At 45.4% G+C, this 21838-nt stretch overlaps 1 protein-coding gene across 1 annotated transcript in view; it reads right to left on the bottom strand.

Annotated features, from left to right (window-relative positions):
- Positions 1-21838, bottom strand: part of LOC138514720 (collagen alpha-1(VII) chain-like) — a 1453166-nt gene that overhangs the window by 87263 nt on the left and 1344065 nt on the right. Inside the window, exon 96 of the mRNA XM_069630120.1 lies at positions 17679-17732. Coding sequence (XP_069486221.1) covers positions 17679-17732 — 54 coding nt within the window. The remainder of the gene's footprint in view (positions 1-17678; positions 17733-21838) is intronic.

Consider the following 21838-nt stretch of genomic DNA (forward strand, 5'->3'; position numbering starts at 1 on the left):
GAAATCCATCCCACTTACGAGCGTTCTTTGTACGTACAAATGAGGCTGGGGATATTGCACATAGCATGGTACACTGGCTCATCGTCCACCTCGATATCTGGGCTATGCCCATTGTGTGATTCTACTAAGGAAACATTAGCGCATTATATATTAATTTGCGCTGTTACTATGGATTTAAGGAGAGTGTATTTGAAACCATTATTTGCTGCGCTGGAAGTGCGTGGCACGAAGATAGCTATGCAACTTTTAATGTGCTCAATTGATAGGGAAATTGTGTTTTCATCTGCATGTTATGTTCATCAAGCCTGGCTATTGAGTCAGAGACATATGGGAAGTGTTTTGAACTGCGAGCGTGCTCTGCTCACAGAAGTGATATTGGATGAAGATATATAGTTTCTGATTAGTGTTCTAGGATTCGCTCTGTTTATTTTATTGTTCGATATGCTTTTACCTTTATTCCTTTTTTACATTTGTATATTTAACTTACTGTATTTTTGTTGTATAAATTCCTATATTGAATTTATGCTAAAGGTTCTATGCCGAATAAAGCTGTTGAAATGGAGTGGCAGTCACTATTGTTCAAAGTGAGCAGCTTTTAACACAGGAAACAGAGTGGGGAAGTACTGCTCTCTTTGCAAGGGGATATGGGATGTATATCGGTGTTTTTTTGGGGCTAAATAGGTTTTTATACATTTTTTAGCTGGAATCATTTTTAAAGGCAGCGGTTGATGGCCACAAAACTGACCTCCACTGCCCGTACATGCCCCCCACCAATATTTCCTAATCCTAACTCACCTACACTTTCTCCCCGCACTTTTCCCCTCCCCCCCTGCACTTGCGCGATCTCAATGTCACCTGGCCTAGTAAGATCGTTGTCTCTGTCTTCCCTCTGTTTCCCCCCCTTGCCTCGTCACGCCTTGAAACACTTGTGTATTGGCGCGTTATAAATACCTTATATCATACATTTTTTGGGTGAAACTCGCAAAAAAAGCTATTTGATTCGTTTTTCAACGATCACTAGACCTACTTCCGGTGTATAGATAGGATGTCGGCGTGCACCTCTCTGCACACCGGAACTGTATTACTTCCCCGGTTATTTGTTGCTTGTCAGCAGAGCCCACTCGGAGCTAGATTTTAACAGGGTGTAGTATGTACAGGCGCTAGTCAAGCAGTCTGTCCTTTACGAGTGTGTGGGCCTTTTCCTGCTGCGCGGGAGGGGGGGGGCAGGACTTTAGGGACACAAGCAATGAGGATTACGTTACCATAGTGATGGGCATCCTGTATCCTTCGTGCAGCGCGTGTTTGCGAATGCGCATTGACATTCATAAAAGTAGAAAGTCATTTTTTGCGAAGTAGGAAAGTACGGCCTGGAGATGGGCGGGGAGATGGGGGAGAAGGCTGGCACCACAAAGGAGAGAAGACAGGCAGGCAGGGACGTATCACACAGCGGGAGAAGTGCAGGCCTCAGATCTCCACATAGCTTCGGGTTCCGGCCTTGCTAAGTGCTCGCAATAACAGTCAGGGCAGCAGCATCATGGGCTGTTTTAAAGTAAAATTAGGCACCTTTATAGTAGTGGACGGTAATGGGGAGACTCTATCAGTATCTTGTGGGGTGGAAAGCTGTGAATAAGCTTTGGAAATGTTAGTGGTCAGTGCTTTAAGTGGGATAAGAAATCGAGGGGGGCTCTAATACGTCATGAGGTAATATCTGGGGGCTGGCCTAAAAAGAGTCTTGCACAACCTCAAATCCCAAGTAGCTAATAAAGCTTTAAAAGAGGAGGGGCCTGTGTAATTAACGGAGTGACCTAACAGAGGCAATCAAGTTATATATGTGCAATGATGGGGCACGCATTCTGGGTTCAAAGACGTATTTAAATGTGGTTCATGTGTGTAAAGATTTTGACCAAAATAAGTATATATAAATATGAAACAGAACATCACATCTAAAGGAGTCAGTGCACCATGCAATCCCACATTTCTTCTAAAAGAAATCCATTATTCGTACATACTAATTAAAAACATTCTAATGATAATACTTAAATACAATGTGTGGCAAAAATCAAACAATGTATTCTCTTTTAATGTTTGAAAAGTACTTAATTTCACATTTAAGGGATTCTAAACATTACTGTAGGTGACATCTACTGGCAAAGAGCAGTACTGCCACTCATTCTTTAAAGACATTTGGTGAGAGGTATTTTCAGAGAGCCCTGGCAGAGCCCTGGCACAAGGGCAATATTTGGAGACTGCCAGGGCTATGCCCTGGCTAGCCCTGCCCCACTTAAAGCCCTTCTACTGGTAGCTACAGTGTCAGACAGGTGAGCAGCGATATCAGAGTAGGGCACTGTTTGCCCAGGATCACTCTGGTTGTCAAGTGGTGAAGGGGAAGTAGGACCTAGGCTACATGGATCTGCAAACTGCCAGAACACATCCTCTCTGGGGTACTGCAATACTGGCTCCTACTGGAGGACTTTGGAAGGCTGAGGGCGTCACGCACCTAACAAGTCTGTACAAGGCTTAGGACACCTGCCTTAGTGTAGTCAGAGAGGAGAAGGTTTTCAGAGCAGTCTTGGGTTTGTATGGTCAGATCTAGGGAAGGGGTTTTCGGGTCTCTGGTTTGATTTCGTCCTAAGTATCCATGCCTCCAGAATGGACTAGCAAACGATAGGTAGTTCTTTCAAAGTTTGGCAAACCTAGCATTAAGGACGGTCGGGCCTTTTGGTACAGAGGAGATTACTCTTCTAAGCAGGGGTGTTGCTAAGTCTGGTAAAGATCCAGGGCTACGTAATGTTGGGACAGTCGGGACTCGGGGCTAGCTAGCCTTTTGGTTGTAGCCCCTGAGCTTCAATCCGGGACTACAACCAAAAGACCCGGGTCTACAGCCCCCTTAGCCCCCCACCCCACCTAGCAACGCCTCTGCTTCTAAGCGTATGGAAAGCTACAGAGATTAGCGAGGGAGGCCTCTTCTAGGGTGAGCCAGGCTCCTTGGCACTGGTAGTGGACTGGGCTAGTTCAGGCTCATGTTAGGCCTCTCTCCAGCAGCAGGAGATATAGCCAGAATGTGGTTAAATTGAGAATAGCAATTACAGGAAGACATGCACAGGGACAGCAGAAGTTTAGATGTGCATAGGATCAACACTGCTTCTCTTGGGAAAGAGGCTGGGTGATATGACACCTATCTCCTACCGATGCCAGCCTGGACATGTGGGTGAAAGCAGACGGTTGCCCATTACATATATGAACATGATGTGCAATGCTGGGTCTGGTGGTAGCAATGTTGTAGGTTACAGGAGCTGGCAGTCGATGACACCCATTGGTGGACGATCGAGTAGAGACAGCAGGGCCTATGGTCTTGGCGGGCCAAGTATGAGAAAGAAGTGCCACATGCTGGTCTCTATTTGGGAGGAGCCTCAGGGAAAGCAAGACAGAGTCACATTGTTGACAGTGGGGTGTGACAAAGGGGCTCATCATGGGTCTTGTGGTAAATGGTAAAAGTGCCTCCACGTTTACTATACCACCCAATAAAGAGTCTGTGGTAATTCCGGGGGGTGGAATTAGCCCAGCAGCAATTCAGCTGGTGGATTTACCACTTAGATACAAAAAAGTATTTCCACTGTATCACAAGTTGAAATACTGCCCAAAATACCACATAAAATGGGCAGTAATACCACCAAAAGCACAGTGCAGTTACCTCCACCTGAACGGTAGAGGTAAATGCATACAGGTGACGGAAATGAAGCCACAGGTGCAACCAATCCCCTCAGGAAGGGTACATAAGGCCCCACACCTCCCTCAGACACACTTTCCAACACCATCATGCTGCCACTAGCTGCAGTGAACATGGACATACAGCTGCTCCTGCTCCTCATTGAACTGCAGAGGCTGGAAGAGCAGTACAGGGTGCCGAGAGGAGGAGGAGATGCCATGTAAGGCGAGCGCCCATACCCCTAGTCAGTCCCTCACCCTGGACCTTAACTGACAATCAGCTAATCACCCTGTACCGGCTGAATAAGGAGACCATAGCTGAGCTGCTCGCCCTGATCCAGGATCACATAGAGAGCAGGATCGACATCAGTACAGTCTTAACCCCATTGCGAAGCTTGTGGCAGTCTTGCATTTCTTTGCAACTGGCACCTTCTAGCACACGTGGGCATGCTGCACGGCATGTCCTACCGCACATTTACCATTGTGCCCGTACAGCTGCAGGAAGCACTCCTGCACCATCTCCCCCGGCACATCTCCCTGCCCACCACCCCGGCACAGGGGAATGTCATGAAGGCACGTTTTTATGAAGCAGCACACATGCCAAACACGAGTGCTGCTCTGGACTACACCCATGTGGTGTTAGTAGCCCTCAAGGCATCTGAAGAGTTATACCGCAACCGATAGCAGTACCACTCCCTGAATGTGCAGGTCATCTGCAATCCTGACCTCCTCATAACACATTGCTGTACCCACTTCTCTGGTTCCACCCACAATGTCATTGTCCTGCGGAACAGAACACTGCCTGGATTCATGGAGTGGGGTGAGTACCAGTGCCATCCCACAAACTATTCCTGCAGCACTAGTGAATTGTCATGTGAAGGGGGGAGAATTACCACAACTGAAGAATGCATGCCCTGTCAAGGTCCTGTACATGCAGGACCTGCACTCCGACCCCACACGTGACATCCTACAACCCACATTGAACATGATTGACAGTGCTGCAGTAAGTCACTAATGCATATTTCCACACCTGCCCCCGATGAGGACATGCCACCCCCAGAAGAGGAGGACTCACTACCTGCGGGTGCTCTGCTGACATGCAGTGGGCGAGAAGAGGGTAGAGATGGACATCTGGGTCTGGTTCGGCAAGAGTTGATGGGCAATTTCTTTAGCACATTGGTATGCACTTGCCAAGCACCTCTGTACATCATCACGTAATGAATTACACACATGCACACATTAAGGAATGTCCTAGCATTGCTGCAAGTGCAAAACGACTTAATTAACAAATGTCAAAACACCATCCGCAAAACACCTCCCTCTCTTCATCTACCTCCCTCCTCCTCAAAACACCATCCCCAAAACACATCCCCTCCCCAAAGCACCCCACCTACCTCCGCCTCCACAAAATACCAACCCCAAAACACTATCCCCTAAACACCTCCCCTCCCCGAAACACCATCCCCAAAACATCTCTTCCCAAAACAACTCCCCTTCCTAAAAAGCCTCAACCCTCCCAAAAACACCATCCCCAAAACAACCTCTCCTAAACACCTCCCCCACAAAACACCTTCCCCACCGACCTCCCTTGTAAAATCTGATAAAAAATGTGTGTCATTGCAGTAACTTTCAGTGCCTCGGTGTAGCCTGCTCCAGCACCTTGGGTGACAGGTGGTGCTAGGAACAGCGCCTTGGTGTGCTGGGCTGAGATCCATCTGTGGGGTTGACTGAGGTGCAGGGCCCGGGCCCGTAACCCCGGATATGCGCAGAGTCAGCATCATGCAGGAATTGAGGGACTCTACAAAGGACGACATGCCCTCTGTATGTTCCGTCATCCTCTGCCTGACCATGGTGATGGCAGTGTTGGCCTCGCAGAGGGAACGGGTAACCTTGCGGCATGTTCCCTGCGGGTAGTTTCTCATGGCCTGCATGTGTTCCACCTGCTGTCCGGCCAATGTGTCCAGTGTGCCTGGCAATGCTCAATGGCATCTAGCTATGCCCAAATGGCTGCCATATTGCATTGTGGTGGGCTATGGGGATGGATGCGGGTGAAGGAAGGCGAGCGGAAGTCTGTGTCCTCCTCCTCATTGGTGGTGCCATCGCTGCCTGGATGGTGTGGGGGCTGTTGATATACTTCCAGATACGGTAAGGAGGGTGTGCTAGTGCCCTGATGTGTGGGTGCCATGGCTGGGACTGCAGTCCTGTTGTTGGCACAGGGGGTCAGCTGAGGAATGGCTGTGGCAGCATCAGTGTCTGCTGTGTCACCTGCATGGCCGGTGGATGGGTGCTTTCCTCAATCCCTGCCAGTGTTGCCACAGCGGTGGTGTCCTGTGGTCTTGCTGCCTTACTCCTTCTATTCCTCCTGCTGCCTATAGGTCTGGCCTGTGCATGGGTGGAGGTGGACAAATTGGCAGCAGTGGGGGGCGCAGTCAGTCATCTTCCATACATGTCAGTGGGCTTGCAAGACAATTGTGACATTGGGATCGTTCTACATACTTTGATGAATCACTGGAGGTTGTCACTTCTCCCTGAGGATAAACTCTTTTCCATGAGGCCAAGGAGGTGAGGCTGCTACCTGATAGTCCCACAGGGGATACTATAAAGTGGGAGGATCTCATGGGAGGGACTACCCCCTCTTAGGGAGAAGGACAACCATCTGGGATACAGCCTTATGAGAACATCAGACCCTCACATAATCTAGACTCTCCTTCTGATAACCTCTTTGTAGAGAGTAGACGTATGTACTGTTATAAGGCAAACTACCTCAAGTTTCTGGAACGTACTTAGATGAAGAAGAACATCAGGAACATAGGTATTCAAAGTACTGGCATGAGTAGGCCATGCAGACCAATGAAGATGAAACATGTGAAAGAGGCGAAGGACGTATACAATGGGCCCAGACACTGCTGGCCGCACTGTATAGAAATTGACAATGGACTACACAATGTGTCTCGGGCAGCCACAGAAGACGGCAGGTGTGATGGGCACTGAACACGGGAGATACAAACCTGCATCACTGATCCATAGAGGGAGAACTCCAAGGACACGGGCAGTCCGCCATGTCTGATGATCAGGAGGTCTGCAGGAGCAGGCCTGTGATAAGAAGCATTGACAGGAAAAGGAAAGCAGAAGCTGTCCGGGAATGCTGTCGCACAGCAGACTGAAGGTAAGACGCCAGAGAAGCTGGACGGAATGCCTGCCATCCCACAAAGTCCCAGCAACATGTCTTAGCCCTCAACAAAGTAAAGGCCTGAACGGGAGACCCAGAAGGGATGCAGGAAAGCTTTCCAAGAGGGTGCATGCAGTTGTCCCTAGGCCCCTTTGCAACCATAATGCTTTGGTGGCACGGCAGGGGCAGAAAGCCTACAAACCATCTCCTCCTCATTGCAATAGTGAGACAAAGCCTGTTGATCACCAGGGAAGGGTCGAGGACCCCAAGTACCATGAAGAGAACTTGAGAGGGAGAGTACAACACACCAGGGGTGGGGATACACCCCTAAGGGAGAAACCAGGGTCCCAAACCAAGACAGTGATACAAGTCCTCTTCCTTGTGGCAGTACTTGGCAGAGAAGTGAACCAAATGGGCCAAATCAAAGAAGAAGAAGAGAAGCCAGGGTCTGGGACCCAAACCAGAAGAGCGATACAAGTCATCTTCCTCGTGGGAGTACTTGGCAGGGAAGTGAGCCGAGTGGGCCAAATCAAAGAAGAAGAAGAGAAGGCAGGGTTGCAGATCCTCCTAAAACTCAGAGTGGGGTGTTGTAGGTGTGGACCCTAATGTAGGGAAGACCAGGGGAAGGGAGTCATTCCTCCTGGTTGTAAGACACTGTTTTAAGATTACCAGGAGAAAGGAATCATTCTCCCGGTAACTCAGACCGGGAGGAAGGTCCAACAGGCATGGGGATAGGAGTTATTCCCCCAGGCTATATGAGACTGAATGCCAAGGAAGCATTGTGTGGAACTTTTACCATAACTCAGGAGAAGGAAGGTATTCTCCTGGGATCAGAACAGTACTGCTTTATTCTTTAGTTTCCAGTGTAAGGGACAGAAGTAAGGTTTTCTTGATGCAGGACACTGGACACTTTTACATTGACAGAGATCCTGACAGTCACCATAGATTTTTAGTTGAGGCAGGGAAACCCCTCTTAGGAATAGAGAAAGCTAGATGTTCTCTTTCTTTATTGGTTAATAAAAGTCTTTAGCACCAAACATGCCACCTTTGTGTCAGAGTCCTTACTCTGCACCCTTACAATACACACATTTGGTATGAATGGTGTGTGTGGTTATAGGCCAATGAGTGCAGCTACTGCAAGGCGGAGTTACTGCTTACTGACTTTGTCCACAGTGCATGCATGTACACATTGTCTGTTAGTCTGCCGCGCTTGCTTGTTGTTGTGGGGCACCGGGGGAACACTTGCCAACATGGACTATTGTGGCATACATGGGTGCTTCTCTGTTTTCAGGGCACATGTACTCCAAATAAGTGATTTGTCCGTGGAGAGCCGCTACGTTTACACTCCGATGAAAGTGGCTCCCCACCACCAAATTGTTCTCTTTTGCAGTGCAGGGTGCAAATGTAAAGGTCAAATCTCAGTATACAGGCATGTATGCTGCCTGTTGCCCTTCACATGTGCACTCCGCAGTGCAAAGTGAGTAGACGCTGACTGGCATGCCAGGCAGAGTTTACTTTTGTTTGTGAGTGCCGCTTGCCAAGCTCGCATGGTCGGGAGCTTCTACAATGGATCCCTTTGGGGGCAGATGCGTCAGCATTTGAATGGTGGAGAAGAAGGTGGCAGAAATGCAAGTTGTGTTCCACCCTTCCTCTCCACCATACACATGACTGAATATGAGCCATGATGTAAATGAATGGCATTACAGCCTTATGCAAGGATTTTACACCCTTTATTGATGTTATAATCTCACTGTACATGAGCTCCTCCAAGTGTTGGCATGCACATTTGAAGTATGGTGCATGTGTATTGCTACATTTTCCCACCTCCCCAGGCACATGCAGTGCCCACTGTGAATTTGCAATGATTTCCATGTGTTTGCCCATTCCTTTGCCCATTTTGGCTCTCTATGCTGGGGGATGCATGCTTTTGCCAGTGCATTCACAAGTTAGTGGGGTTTGAAGCACTTACCGCCATCGGCGTGGCTTACTGCTGCAGCCTCTTCACTCCCAATTCCATGCATGTGGAGGATGGAGCTGGCCTTCTCCTCCCACAGTGTGAGAGTGAGGGGGTTCCACAGTTCCACCTCCTGCAGCTGCGCTCTCCCTCCTTTGAAGGGAAACAAGACTGTGGACCTTGGACTTTAATTTGTTGCAGCATTTTCGGCAGTCTTCCGAACCTTGTGCAACGTTGCCCACAGCCACCACCTTGTCCTTGATGGAGGACCATATAGCAGCCTTGCGCTTCCTGCTGCCATACACCTCCTCAGTGTGACTCACAATTTCCTTCACCAGTACGTTGAGTTCAGACTCAGTGAACTTCTGCATCTGCAGCCTCGTTTCTGGTAGGGTTGACTTTCTCTTCTCATGTAACTTGTTGCCTAACTGTGCAGGCTGGATGTCAACAGGAAATGGGAGATTGAGAGTGGATTGAGTTATGCAAGGTGGCCACTGCCAAGTGGTATTACTGTTAACACTGGTGAAATCTGTGCGCTCCTACCAGTTCAAGATACAGCAGTATTTCCAACTGACATCACGGTAGTAACGGTAATACCACCAAGGCTGAATGACCACTGTTTAACGCACAACTCATGATGAGCCCCAAAGTCACATATTAGAGGTCAGAAACTGAGTGGCTGAAATGGTTCCTCTAGGACAATGGAATGCAACCTGTGACTCATCAGTTCTTCTGGACTACAACTTCCATGGTCTCTCACCAATGACTATGGTGGTTAGGGCTGATGGGAGTTGTAGTCTAAAACATCTAAAGAGCCAAATGTTTCAGACCCATACTCTGAGGCCCTTCTCACACCCTCATACCTTGTCCACCTATATCCCCCAAGCACTGCTAACATGAGAGACTGAAACCTCAAAAATTGGTCCCCAATTTTCCCCAGTCACTGTTAGAATACAAGACTCAGACCTCATACTCTGATCCACCCACATCACCAAGTCACCGCTAGAGTAAAGAATTCAAATATGGGACAACATTGACAGCAATTGTAATCCACAACATTGGTCTGAAAGTGTAATGCAAAAATAAAATATTAGGGAGCACATTTTCACAAAAGTGGTCCATGGTTTAAACCATAGAAGCAACCATGATTTTACCGAGTATTCACTACAGTATGAGACATAGCAGAAGCCATGAGTAGACATGGTACAAGGAGGCAGTATACCCGGGAAGTCAAGTGTCAAGGAAACCATGATGTGGTATGAGGCCACAATGACAGGGCCGCCTGCGCCCAAGATGGTAAGTCACCCGTTTCAAGGCTTAATTTGTGAAGCCGTGGGCGGCAACAGACCATGTATTCACAATTAGACACACATGGGCAAGATAAAGTTGCCCATTGAATTCTGTGTGCAACACCTCAATGACTCAATCCCATAACAAGTCCGGGGATAAAAGGGTGCCCCGACAGATCCAAAGGGAGGGAGTTTGGAGAAAGGTTGACAGTGAGGAGGTATGTAAAGTTAGCCAGGAGCGAGAAAGACAAAAGCCCAGGTAGAGGGTGGAGTTGGAGGAGGGAAAGATAAGAGGACAGAACTAGAAAAGGAACAGAGGAAGAGGAAATAGAAAGGAAACTTGATGAGGTGGAGAGTCAGGAAGAGAAAGAGAATAAGGCCATCAGAGGCAAAAAGGATGGAGACAGAGGAGGGTCAGAGAGGAGGAGAAAGTGGGGAGAGAGGTCCAAAGTATAAAACCAGCTTTGGCCAAGCCAAGAGGGCCAAAGGCTAAATAGGGGCTGAAAGCCAGACAGCGAGATTAGTGTGGAATGAGTTGGGGTACGCCCAACATTCCTAACTAGATCTGTGGAAAGCCCATATAACCTGGGCCCCAAGACTAGTGGGGCAAAAAACAAAAGGGAAGGAGAGAGATAGAGAGACAGAGGCTAGCCAGAAGCCAATGTCTGGTGGGACTTATAAACCCATCAAGGAAGATAAATAAGACTTGCTCACGGAGAAACGGAGAGAGAGACAAAGGGAGAGAGAAAGAAATAGCCGGGTCAGGATCCATAAGGCAGATTCTGGGGGCTGAGAAACCAACCACAGAATATAAATACGATTTGATATGGAGCACACGAGCTAGAGCAACTCATCGAGGAACTGGGCCAGGACAGCTCCCTGAAAAACCAAGCACGAAAGTCTCACCAAGGAGCCTGAACCTGTAGTGGGCTTGTGAAAAGCCTGAACATGTGTTGGGCTTGTAAAAAGTCTGAGCCCGTAGTAGGCATGCAAACCACCTTTGACTGGGGAGTAGGAAAACAATAACTGCAGCTTGAAAATTCACCCAGGACAGCTGGGGATGACATCAACTGCCACCTGGCTGCCAAGCGATCACAGCCCAGGAGACCCAACATATGCTTGCAACTTCTACAGGAGGATCACAAACAGGAGACCTAAAAGATCAGTGAGTATCTTTGCATACTTTTCTTCAGGGTGGCCAAATCTGACCAGAAACCATTGTAGACTAGGGGACTTGAACTTTAGGCCTCAAATTTGACTTTAGATTAGGGCTTATTTCTTTGAATGCCCCTCTCACCTGCTTTGTTCTCCTTAAACCTTACACAGAGCTACAGCCTTTTTTGTTTCAAACCACATCTCTGATTCAACCCCTCTGTTTTTGAACTGGATAAAACCTTTTTGTTAGGAGCCTATTTGCATCTGAGGTTATCTGTTGATTCTTGGGCTTGTTACTCGGCTGGAAAGGTCTTGATTGGTGTAGCACGAATTCAAGCCAGGCCTCTTGACTGGTGGTGTGGGTGGCTTGTGGAAGCTATGTAGGGTTCGGTGCACAGGCGATGGTCAGGTGCATGTAGCATCTGCATCTCAAAGGTGTCTCTGCATTGACCCAACTGTCTCACAGGTGTGTTGAACCAAAATGGTGTCCTTCATTGGATGACATAAAAGAATGATATTAAAACCTAAACATTCTCAATCAGCAAGGCCCGATCGACTAGCTAACCATCATTTTAAAGGAAAGCCCATTTGATTGGCCCAATAATTTGAAATTGCTATATGACGGTATTGAGGAATATAGAACAATTCCTTACTCATTCAGAGAATCATTGCTGATGCCTGTATAAAAAAGTGATCATCAAGAACCATTTAATTATAGATCATGGGCACTTTTACATGTTTCTAGCAAGATCTGTTCCAGCTTTTATTGCGGGATATGCAGCGATGGGCAAGTGAAAACCGTTACTCAGATCTTTTCAAACTAGTTTTCGTGCTGGGTTTGCCACTACTCATAACATCTTTGGTCCTAAATTTGTTAAACAGAACAATGCTTTAAACTGACACTTACCACTCAATCTCATTTTTATAGAGTTTGCGTCAGCCTTTGATCATGTCGCGCACACGCTATTATGCAATAAACAAGCCAAGTGGAACATATCGCTACGGATGTTAAATATCTAGATTCAATTACGCAGCAACACTTCTGTGCAGGTAGAACTGAAAAATCAGGGACTATATAGAAGAAAAATCATTACTGATTGTTGATTAACACAAGGGTGCATACCGGCACCTTTGCTGTTCAATCTTTATATAGCAGATCTCCCTAAAACACTGAGTAAAGTTAGACATTTCCCACCTAAATTGGGCTCAACACATGTTCCTTGGCTCGCGTACACCGATGTTGTGGTCCTGGTGGATCATACACCCACTGGACTGACACGATTCATTGTAGCATTACAAGAATATGCTTGGATCAATCAGCTACAGCAGAACAGCGCTAAAATTGAGATCATGTACATTGGATGCGAGGATAATCATCTTAAGCCTTGGTCCAGTGGTTTGAACTAATATTCCTCTCTTGATAATTATACATATGTAGGTAGTATATTTAACAACAAGATAAGGAATCCCGGGGTCATAGATAGTAGAAAAGAAAGAGCCACCACGCTGATAAAGGTTGTGAGGAAATATGTTAACAGCACAACAGGCTACAGCCTGGAGGGCATACTCTTGGCGTATTCACAAAGTACTGTGCCAACCTTACTATACGGTCTTAAGGAGGATTGTGATGCATACTCTGGATGGTTGAATAACATTTAGGGAAACATATGGAGAAGGTTATTGGGTTTGCACCAAGGTACACCAGTTCAGGCTATCCGCCTTGAGCAAGGATTAACGTCCTTAGGGACATGCCTAGCGGTGAAAAGAACTCAACTTCATTTGAAGGCTTGCATCAAGCTGTCTTGTCCTCTACTGGACCTAGCTGGTGAGTCCCTTAAGGCCGGCACCTCTAAAACAAGAAATCATGTTAAGAAGGTAGATGAGGATTTTATTAAAAGCATATATTGGGAAATTGATTGGAAATTAAACTATTTTGAATTTAAAAGCAGCTAGTTATTAAAGCTAAATTGTTGGCCTGGAGATCAAATCTTGATCATGTAAACAAACTAGAATCATTAGCAGAGTTTAGCCTGGTCACTATGGGTTACAGCAAGCCTCAAACGTACACATTCATTTAATTATTTAACACTAGCTTTCATAACATTTGTGGCTCTTGATCGAGATTAGATTAAAACAAAAATAGCAATTGCATGGTCAATAATAAGCCAAATGAACTGAATATTGATTGTATTATATATATCAAATAAAAATCAAAATAATTTGATATAATGTGATGATTTCTTATGTTAGTATCATTATCAGTATGCATAATGTTGTTTGCCAGGGAAAATTGTCCTAAAATTACACGCAGGGCACTTTCCCACAAAGGTTAAGATGGGTGCGCTGAGTACTTGTTCTCCAACTACAGCCAGGCTTCTTGTTCTTCTCGTTGAGACCACTGAGCGAAGGCCCTTCGACTCCCTTCGGAAAATTATGTTATTCGTATGTAAGGCTGTGTACATTTTCAACAGCTGCAATCAATTATGTGTTTGTGGAGTGTTGCTTGTCTGATTTGTGCAAGGTTTGAACTAACCAGCACAAAATAAAGTTTACAAAAAAATTACCACCAGCTGCACTACATATTAACTGGAGAGACAGGGAACCACTGTGTGTATAGCTAAATCCTGGCAAGCGACGAGTGTGCATTCAATGCTAGGAGCAAATCATTACCAAGTTGTATTCAAGTGTCTTCTCTCTTTTGTTGTCTTACGCACAGAGGAGAGTCTGCAGGAAGTCATGTGATGTACAGGGTCGAACAGGGACAAGAAATAGGCCCGGGCACCCAAGAAAAAGTGGCCCACCACTCGCCCCACGACCCTTGACCTCTGATGACATCACCGGAAGCGATGTCATTTGACCCCACCCAAAAGTGACATCCTGGGAAGCGATGAAACACGACCTTTCACCCCTTGACAAAACAGGAAGTGGCATCAAATAGCATTGTTCCTAAGTACACTACGAACAATATGGTTATGATTTCACTAATGTGATATACATTTCATACAAGAATGGATCACCATATGTATCATTAATATCTGTGTTTATAGATCCATATTGTCAAATTACTGCGAATGCAAGCAGACGTCCAGGGCCAAAAGATAATATGTTATTGTATAGCACTTACACTTAAGCTCCTTTTTATAGAACAAATATGCATACAATATCACCCAACCTGTGTTGGTACTCATTTATCGACCTCAGAAGGATGAAAGGCTGAGATGGCCTTGCTGGGATTCAAACCCCCAACCTGCAGATCACACACACATCGCAGCAGTGAGTGCTCAACCCAATGAGCTATCATTTCGGCTATAGTAAAATGAGCAATTATTCTGTAGTGGATACCATTAAACTGGTAACTGCGATTTAACAGCAGACCAGTTAAGTTCGTCTGCAGGTCTGCAGGCCCCTTAAGCTTGCATGCGCAGCAGCATGTGAATGATGTATGCATCATAATTTATGATGCACACATCATGCATGCAAATCAATCATCAAAGCAAGGTAACATGCGTTACCTTGCTTTGAGGAATGATGCCGTTGCGGGTGCTTTTTTTGTTTCAATTATTTTTTCAAACCGGCCCAGGCGTGGGAAGAAACCGGTCCCCAGGGACTACTCATGATTTCGGCCCCGGCCAATGGCCGAATGGCCGATGGGCCAATCTGAACCTGGTTATGTGGGAGGAATTTATGGAAAGAATACGGCAGGATGCTTCCTTTCAGTGCACCTGCAGTGTTTATCTTTTGTTTGCCCACCTGCGCTGTGCTAGGAACCTTCCCTTGAGCTTCGGATAGTTCTGCCCTTTCCAGGGACTCAGCATCTCCACACAGGCTGGGCGAAGTGTTATGTTATTGTTTGCAGGTACACAGCATTTCATTGGTGTAGCAGAGTCAAAGGGTTATCAGTTTGAGGGCAGGGTAATACATCCAGAAGACACATCTTCCTTTAAATTAGCCAGTATGCAGGATGCAACATATGCAGAAAATCTTTAAGCAGAAAATTCGAGATTTCCCATTACTTTAATTATTTTCATATCAAAATGCCCATCTGTGGTATGGTACTCCTTTATCTTTTAATTACGGGGCCTCCAACGTATAGGATGCTAGGGTCCTGCCACTAGGAATAAGAACAAAATATTAACATGAAACTGCATTAGTTTCAAACACAGAAACTTTGCTGCTTTGGCAAATTGACCCTTGGCAGGTTGTAAACAATGTCATAGTGCTTGGTATGGTATGGTAATGTTTATTTGTAAAGCGCCTATACACAAGGCAAGTGTTTCAAGGCGCTCAAGGAGGGAGGGAACAAGGGGAAAAACAACAGTCGTTCAGAGCCCTTGAATTTCTTAACGATACAAGTCTGCACAGGCAGAGTAAGTGCATATGATACAATTAACAGTGTAGATGACTGCAATAGGTCTGACAATGATTCTGTAGTTTTTCCAAGTGCATTGAGGTGCCACCATGCAAGGAGGGGAGACAGGGAAGAAAGATAGACGATCTTAAAGGCATGGTACGTTCAGATTGTGCAAGTGCACAGACGGTACAGAAGGGGGAAGGGATAAGTGCAGGGGGGAATCAAAGTGCACCCAGTTAGTCCGAGAACTGGGTAAGTGCTTTCACTGCCTTCATAATTTTACTTTGATAGAGTGGGAGGTGTCAACAAACACCTGCATGACAGTAATGTATCCCCCTAGCGGCACGTGAGCTGCTAAAGTGGAGACATAACATGAGAAGTCACAACATCGTTTTTGCATGTGCACATTTGAAGTGGCATGATACTTTTGTATCTGAAAGGTAGCCCATTCACATTTGTTTTTTTTGTTGTTGATTTTTTACGAATTACTTTTAACGTGCAACACGCGCATAGGCCTCAGGGCGCACACAAAAACAAAAAAATCATAAAGGAGTGCAAGATTCCAGAACCAGGAGAGCATACATGACAAATAAGCAAACTAATCCTTGGAACTGAAGAAATTGGTTTTTTATGGCCTTTTTGAAATTGAAGGGGCATGAAATGGCCCGTATGTTAGCAGGAAGGGCATTCCATAAACCTGGCACATAAGCACCAAAGCCTGTGCCACCAAAATGTTTTAGTTTAAACCGCAGTGGGAGAAGTTTGTTGCGACCATTAGAATGAAGAGATCTTATAACGGGAGCCTTATGCAACCGTTTGGCCAGATAGTCAGGGGCTCCTCCGAGGAGGCTGCTGTGTCTGTAGGCCACGCACAGCATGGGCATACATGCACCAGCTACATGAAGGGCATTACCTTTTATATGTGAAAGGGTGTCTGTTCAGTAGAGTATGCATCCCTGCAGAGAAACCAACTCCACTTTGCATAGATAAAAACAAATAAACAACACTCAGAACAGTGTACCCTCCCAGGTGGCAATCGGTCACAGAATGTGAGTCTGGGATTGAGTGCGAGCGTGCTAGGGAATGTGTTTGGTGCAAGTAATGTTGTGATGGACAGTTTTACAATGCTCAAAGATAGGGTAAATGCAAAATCCTGCCAGAAGAAACTCCAGGGTGAGTATGAAAGGCACCACAAGACCTGGAATCCTAAAACACCACCAGAAACTGACATACGATGAATCCTACAGTGTATAGTGTGATGAGTAGTCTGCAAGCTTTGGCAGTACACGTATCTCCCCGAGGCATACCCATACAGCCCTTCATTGCATTGATGGAATGTGAGACTCAGTCCAAGAGCGTGAGAGTGAGTGTGCATGGGACTGAGTGTGAGAGGGAGTAAATGAGCATGTTAGAGTGAATGTGAGAGTGAGTGTGGGATAGAGTGTGAATGTGTGTGACACTGGATGCGAGAAAGTGAGAGAGCGTGATTGTGAGTGGGGCAGTTAGTTTGGATGCGTGTGTTCGCTGCACTCAATCATAGCTATGCGTATTGATAACTGGCATAATGTAAACTGGTAACAATACACTACAAAGGTTACTGCAAATGCGAAAATGTTGAATCATTTACAAAACATTCTTGTGAATAGAGCAGCTCCGCCCAGCTCTCCCCACTTTAATGAACACCCCAACCCACCCCGTCCATATTTTTGCATCAGTTTGCTGTAAAGGATGGAATATTCTCGCATTCACAGTAATGATGTTCGCAGTAATGGGGTGATACCATTTATTAAGCCATATATTTGGCAACTTATAATGGTTTGCCACTTTGATTTTATATATATTCTCAGGTTGGACCGGGAGGCGGGCCTCGTTCCCATTCAACCTATCACTTCACTGCCATTACTCCACCCTGAGATCTTCTCCATCAGCCACACTATGCTCCCACTGGTGATGGGTTCCCAGAGTAACGTTTCTCCATTTCCAGCTCTGGATATCAAAGATGGAAGTGAGGTGTAGAAAGAGAGATGGGAAGTCAGAGGCGTTTCTGATACTCACCGAAAGTCCTGCGTCACCTTTCTCTCCCTTCAGCCCCATGGGCCCGGACTCACCCTGTAAATATATGCGCAAGTTAATTAGTTGCGATGTCGTACAGTCCATGATATTTACAGCAATTCCAATCTGGGGCTTTATTGGACACGAGAAAACACCCTGAGGCATGTTGATAAAGTGCCAGGCTATTATGCAAGTCTATGCAAAAAGGACGAGCATCCTCGTCCTTGGCACTTGAGGGGTTAAGCACACATGACAGTTTGTTGCCTCCGATAGGCTCACACAAGGGTAGCACGCACTGAGCTAATAGAACGCTGAAATGGGAATAGAAGTTAAAGGGGTGGACATGTTTTAGGGATTTTGGGGTGATTAGTACTTTCTTTTTAACAGATAAAAATGACAAGGGACTTTTCTTGAACAGATATATGGGCGGAGTACAGAACCTTTACGTACTCAAAGTAGATTTTTATTAAAGTTATCAGACGTGTTCGCAACATGCTACAAAAATGTGTCAGGCACAGGGCAGCAGGCACTGCAGATGGTGGTGACAGCGCAGTGTCAAATGGGAAATTATATCGTGCCTCCTATTGCAACGAATATGTGTATATTGGCCTACGCCAAGCTGCTTATAAGCCACTTGAGAAGACATCCGTGTTGCAAGGTCCTGACCTTAAAATCAATGTAAACCGCCATTTTAGGTCAATCTGCCATTTTAGGTTCTCTCTGTAAAGTCACCCTGTGAGTTAAAATGGTGGACGATGTCATTCTGAAATACAACATGGCCGTCTTGACCTCTGTATGTAATTAATATGTAACTTGCCTGCAGGCCACTTGTTGGGGTTGTGAACTGATACCTTGTCCTTCGCTGACCTATGTGTAAAGGATTACTCGTGCAATGAAACTAATCCACAAGCATATGTTAAGAACAATGTATCCAAATACTGAACTAAGAACACTTGTTTAACTACATTGTATTAATGTTTGAGAAGACCTGTATGGGAAATCCCAAAATACACAGTTGCCGTGTAGGCTTGTTGACGTATGTATTAAAGACAAACTAGTTGCATGTGGATATGGGACCTCGGCATGAACCCTAGATCAGTAATGTATTAGAGGAATATTAACCCGAAGTAGGATTGGACATCATGTTCGCAAATGGTATAAAAGAGCAACAAATTCTAATGTACAGCGTCTCTCACTAAGCACACTGAACCACGCTGGAGTTCGTTGTGTTGTACTGAGGGCCGATAGCTATCTGTTACTTTTCTTGGAAAACTGTTCAGTATAAAATAAAGTTCTTTGTACGTTCCTTTGTAACCCGTGTTCGGTGTATTTCCTTTTGGGGTACTCAGCCTCGATATTTTGATTTTGTTTTCACAGCAGGACAACAGCTCATGGTCCTGTTACAGGCAGTGCTGTCATTGGGCCGGCACTGGACTAAAATGTCCCAGTGGATCCTGGGAAATCCATGTGCACTCTACATTTATTATAGACTGCTACTGTGTGCTCGTGATGGGGCCAGGATTTGAACGGGGGTCGCTAGGTTCGAAGGCAAGACACTTCCCCTTAATGTCACACTGTACAGGAAATATCGATGGTCATTTTTTGGGGTTTAAAAGGTGTGCCAGTTTTGTACTTTGCTGAAATTATACGAATTTGGGCTATTTTCCAGGTGTAAATGATAAATGTTCTGAGAGGCAAATGCTTATGGGGGTGATTAAAATACCTGCCCTAGACCATCCCTCCCCGTCCCGCGATAGGTGGGATCGCCAGAAATAAGTACATTTCCACCACTGTATATAGGACCGTAGCCTGTACAGAACAGCTGTATCCTCAGTAGTTTCCTGAAGCACAGGTTATGGCCGACGTCTGAGTTTTAGAGGGAGGAAGAGGTTTGATGGTGACATGATTTTCTAACATCCTTTTTGCACCTGAGCTTGTGGGAGATGTTAGGAAGTCAGAGGGAGGCGCAGTGTACAAAAAGCGCAGGAAAAAGTTGAACGCACAACTGTACAATGCACTTTCCCCTGGCAGAACACGAGGAGCCGGGCAGGTGGGGGAAAGTTGAGTTAGAAAGACGGGGTATAGGATGGGGTGGGGTGGCGAGGGTCGCGGACTGGGAAAAGGGAGTGCAGTCGGGGACCCCACCCAAAGCAGACAGGGGGGAATGAAAGAGAGTCCTTGCAGGGGGCGGCCTATGGCAGTCTGCCCTCTGCAACATTGCTCTTTTGCAGGGGAGCTACAGACATAGTTAAAGATACCAGACGAGATCTTTACAAAATGGATTTACATGTCAGGGACTTTTATAGGGGACCTTGACAAAATGGATTAACATCTCAAAGGATTGTCACAACAAGGTTATGCAGGTGTGGGAAACAACAATAGCTCTTTATATGACCTTGGTTGTTTACATTGCATGTCATGCCACACTTCCATGATGGATTTACAGCCTTTACTGTTCTGATGATTAAAAAAAACGATATCCCTATCAGGAGACTTTTATATTGAGGTCTATATTTGTCGCTGACCATACATTTGACTAATCTTCACAGCCTGACGACATTGGGTCTCATTATGGGTTTGGCAGTAATATGTGAAATGATCAAACTTGATCACGGTTAGCATCACTTGGTCTGGCTGTAAATCCTCCATCTGTCAAGTGGTGGTAAGTCAGTGTTTGCCCCATTCATTATCTTGAAATATTCATTTCTGTAGTTGTTTGGTACCAAATATGCACACTGGGGGGGTTCTTCAAGGGGTATGCGATATACATACATGGGTAGACAATTGGAAAGCATATGCGTGTGTTTGGGGCAGTCTAGCAGAGAGAATATAAAGACGGTTCCATTTTGTTTCACCCCCAGTTATTATTTCGATTAGTTTTTTGTCGAAGCTTTTTTACAGAAAAAAACCCATCGAAAAACTTTTAGTGTTATTTTGGAAGGATCCCCAAAGCCACCCTCCCCTATTATTTTCTCTATTTCCCCACACCACCCCTTATTTCCCCTTACCCCTTCCTCTATTCTTATGAGGTTTTTGTTGAAAAACTTTCAGCAAGAAATACATTGAAAAACATGCTGGGGATGAATCAACATTGTACCATACAGATATGCATTATTATTATTATTATTATTATTATTGATATTATTATTAGGGTTTTTAAAGCCCACAAACCTAGCTTCGGGAAGCAATGGAGTGCTTCACAATCAAAGGGGGAATAACGCAGTGAGGAAAACTGCAAACAAGGGAGCAGGGAGCTAAGGGGATGGGGTGGGCAGGCAAATTGGCAGCAAGCGATCTACAAGCAACAAAGAAGAGGAAACAGTGGGGAGCAGATCAACCAGTCTCAGGTAGGGTGGGGAGTGGAGGGAGTGTGCACCTAGGTGTTAGGAGACAAGACCTGTGGGGACAATAAGGTTAGGACACACATATGTGTGCCTCTCTGGGTGAGGGAGATACATGTCTGGGTTTCTTTGGGCCAGGTGTAAACATGCAGTGAACTCTGATGGTATAGGCAACTGTGTTCCTAGAGACAGGTGTTTTATATGTCAATGATTCTGTGCAAAGCATCTGGAAACTTGCGTGCTTATCTGGGGCTCTGAGCAAGGGCTATAACGGCATGCAGCTCACTGCGTAATGCAAATATATATATATATATATATATATCCAGGGCTCACTGTGTAAGATGAATACCTAAACAGGACTCTCTGGTTCAATTATATACATACTAGTGGAAAAGCCTGTCTAAAGGGGCTTATGTGCGTAAAGAAAGACATTTTTTAAGTGTATAACTATATTGTTAGGTGTATTTTAATGTAATTTATGTTAATAAAAAATAAATTATAAAGGATCTTTCTCCTTTCACAAGGAGGAGTCGTAACCTCAAACAAAATCTCACAGAATCCGTTGAAACTTCAACATACTACATACGGCCAATTGTTGTATCTGCTCCTCATTGTGTTAGATTCCACTTATGGATTTTGGACTCAAATATATAATGTTGTGAGATGTCAGAGTAATACAATTCACGTGCAGCATGATTTGAAGTAGACATGAGGTCATAAAATAAAGTAAATTGAAGTCAAATAAAGTTTAAAACGTACATGAAGAATATTATTGATATAATAATACATATCGAGAAATATTACAATGAATAATTACATAAT

Source organism: Ambystoma mexicanum, chromosome 12, assembly GCF_040938575.1.
Source record: "Ambystoma mexicanum isolate Mex_15411 chromosome 12, UKY_AmexF1_1, whole genome shotgun sequence".
NCBI classification, from domain to species: domain Eukaryota; kingdom Metazoa; phylum Chordata; class Amphibia; order Caudata; family Ambystomatidae; genus Ambystoma; species Ambystoma mexicanum.